The 1,879-nt window shown below is 32.5% G+C and overlaps 1 protein-coding gene across 1 annotated transcript; it reads right to left on the bottom strand.

The window, feature by feature from the left end:
- On the bottom strand, window positions 1-1,498 carry LOC143057488 (uncharacterized). Its single transcript, XM_076230795.1, has 2 exons — window positions 799-1,498; window positions 1-355 (listed from the first exon to the last, which is right to left on the bottom strand). Exons 1-2 carry the CDS (start codon window positions 1,004-1,006, stop codon window positions 195-197), a joined length of 369 nt encoding a protein of 122 aa, XP_076086910.1. The 5' UTR covers window positions 1,007-1,498; the 3' UTR covers window positions 1-194.
- Between the last annotated feature and the right edge of the window lie 381 nt (window positions 1,499-1,879).

Here is a 1,879-nt window from a genome sequence, read left to right as displayed (position 1 = left end):
TGCAATGATAAATAGATTATGATCTGAACCACAGTTTTATCATAGTTACTATGTTTATCATTTACTATCATCGTTATTGTTGCTAATTGTGTTCTAAATTTCCATTTTGTATTCTACATATCTATAAATATCAATATTGTATTTAAAATGTAAAATGTTCTGTTTGGTTATCCATCTTTCACACTGTCGTACCGTCACTGTCGAATGATAATACCTTTTACATGATTGACGAATTTCATCAAATCTAAGATAATAATAGTTCCAAAAACAATTGAAATGAATACTATTGCCACTGTTCCTATAGCTACTGATGATATTCTGCTGTCATATACACTATTCACAGATCTATTGTATCCTGAAAAAAAGAATCAAAATATGCCAACAAATTCGTTTTTGAGAATTAAAAAAAAAAAAATTTTTTTATTGCATTATTGTTATACATTTATATTAATCCTATATTTCAACAGCAAAAAGCAAAATAAGTTTTTGTAGTAAAAAATAAAAAATCTATTCGAAAATCTCTATTAATATCCAACTATATGTTTTAATCGTCTGAGCCAACAAGTTTATTTGCTCAATGATGTAGATTGAAAGGTTTGCAATTATTTCGTCAACGTCAATCTATCGCACTACCAAGAAAGTCGCCCATCGCTTTTACAAAGATTAGTAATAACAACGCGTTATGTCTTTGTAACTATAAAAACATGACACAAATGTCCAGTGATAATTGGACAGCGGTATACTACTATTACCTTTATGTAAGACTAAACTAATCTTTAATTGTTTAAACATACTTACTTGATGTTAACTTTGGATTCACATATAAATCCTTCTTGAGTTCTTGTATTTTGATTTGGATATCCTTCATTTCTCCTGATGACGATGGAGTAATTATGGTTGTTTTTGACAACTCTGTCGTTTTAGGAACGACTGTTGTGTTACCTCCGTTCTGAACACAATCAGGTGATTGAACTAAACATGTGATCAGAATGTGTAAGTTAGACATTAGACCGTTGGTTTTCCTGTTTAAATGGTTTTACACTAGTAATTTTTGGGCCCTTTATAGGTTGTTGTTCGGTGTGAGCCAAGGCTCCGTGTTAAAGGCCGTACTTTAACCTATACTGGTTTACTTTTTAAATTGTTATTTGGTTGGAGAGTTGTCTCATTTACACTCACACCACATCTTCCTATATCTATTAGAGGCATGATTTTTATTATTAGTTGTTAATGGCTTTGAACTAGCTGTCAGATAACTGCGAGTACTCTCAGATCTGTTCATTTTATCTTTTTGTGTCGGGATGTATAAGTACCCGGCCGCGTCCACTTTTATTTTTTTTGTCTATCTGATGAGTTAAGCCTTTTTCAACTGATTTTTATAGTTCGTTCGTATGATGTACTGTTATACCACTGTCCCAGGTTAGGGGGAGTGTTGGGATCCTGCTAACATGTTTAACCCCGCCACATTAATTATGTATGTGTTTGTCTCAAGTCAGGAGGCTGTAATTAAGTGGTTGTCGTTTGTTTATATGTTACATATTTGTTTTTTCGTTCATTTTGTTTTACATAAATGAGGCCGTTAGTTTTCTCGCTTGAATTGTTTTACTTTGTCTTATCGGGGTCTTTTATAGCTGACTATAAGCAGTATGGGCTTTGCTCATTGTTGAAGGCCGTACGGTGACCTATAACTGTTAATGTTTGTGTCATTTTGGTCTTTTGTGGATAGTTGTCTCATTGGCAATCATACCACATCTTCTTTTTTATATTTAAATTATCAAACTATTTTTTTTTCATAACTTAACGTCATGTGTTTTGTTCATTGTCGAAGGCCACAAGGGGCCTAAAGTGGTTAATTTCTGTGACATATTGTCTGTTAAGGAAA

Source organism: Mytilus galloprovincialis, chromosome 13, assembly GCF_965363235.1.
Source record: "Mytilus galloprovincialis chromosome 13, xbMytGall1.hap1.1, whole genome shotgun sequence".
Taxonomy (NCBI): Eukaryota; Metazoa; Mollusca; class Bivalvia; order Mytilida; family Mytilidae; genus Mytilus; species Mytilus galloprovincialis.
Note: the sequence above shows the minus strand (reverse complement) of the source record. Positions and strands in the feature narration are given on the sequence as shown.

Excerpts from the sequence above, each read along its gene's own strand:
- LOC143057488 (XM_076230795.1), bottom strand. The coding sequence starts at position 1,006 with ATGTCTAACTTACACATTCTGATCACATGTTTAGTTCAATCACCTGAT. Across the intron at positions 356-798 it reads GAATCCAAAGTTAACATCAA|GATACAATAGATCTGTGAAT; the intron begins GTAAGTATGTTT and ends TCTTTTTTTCAG.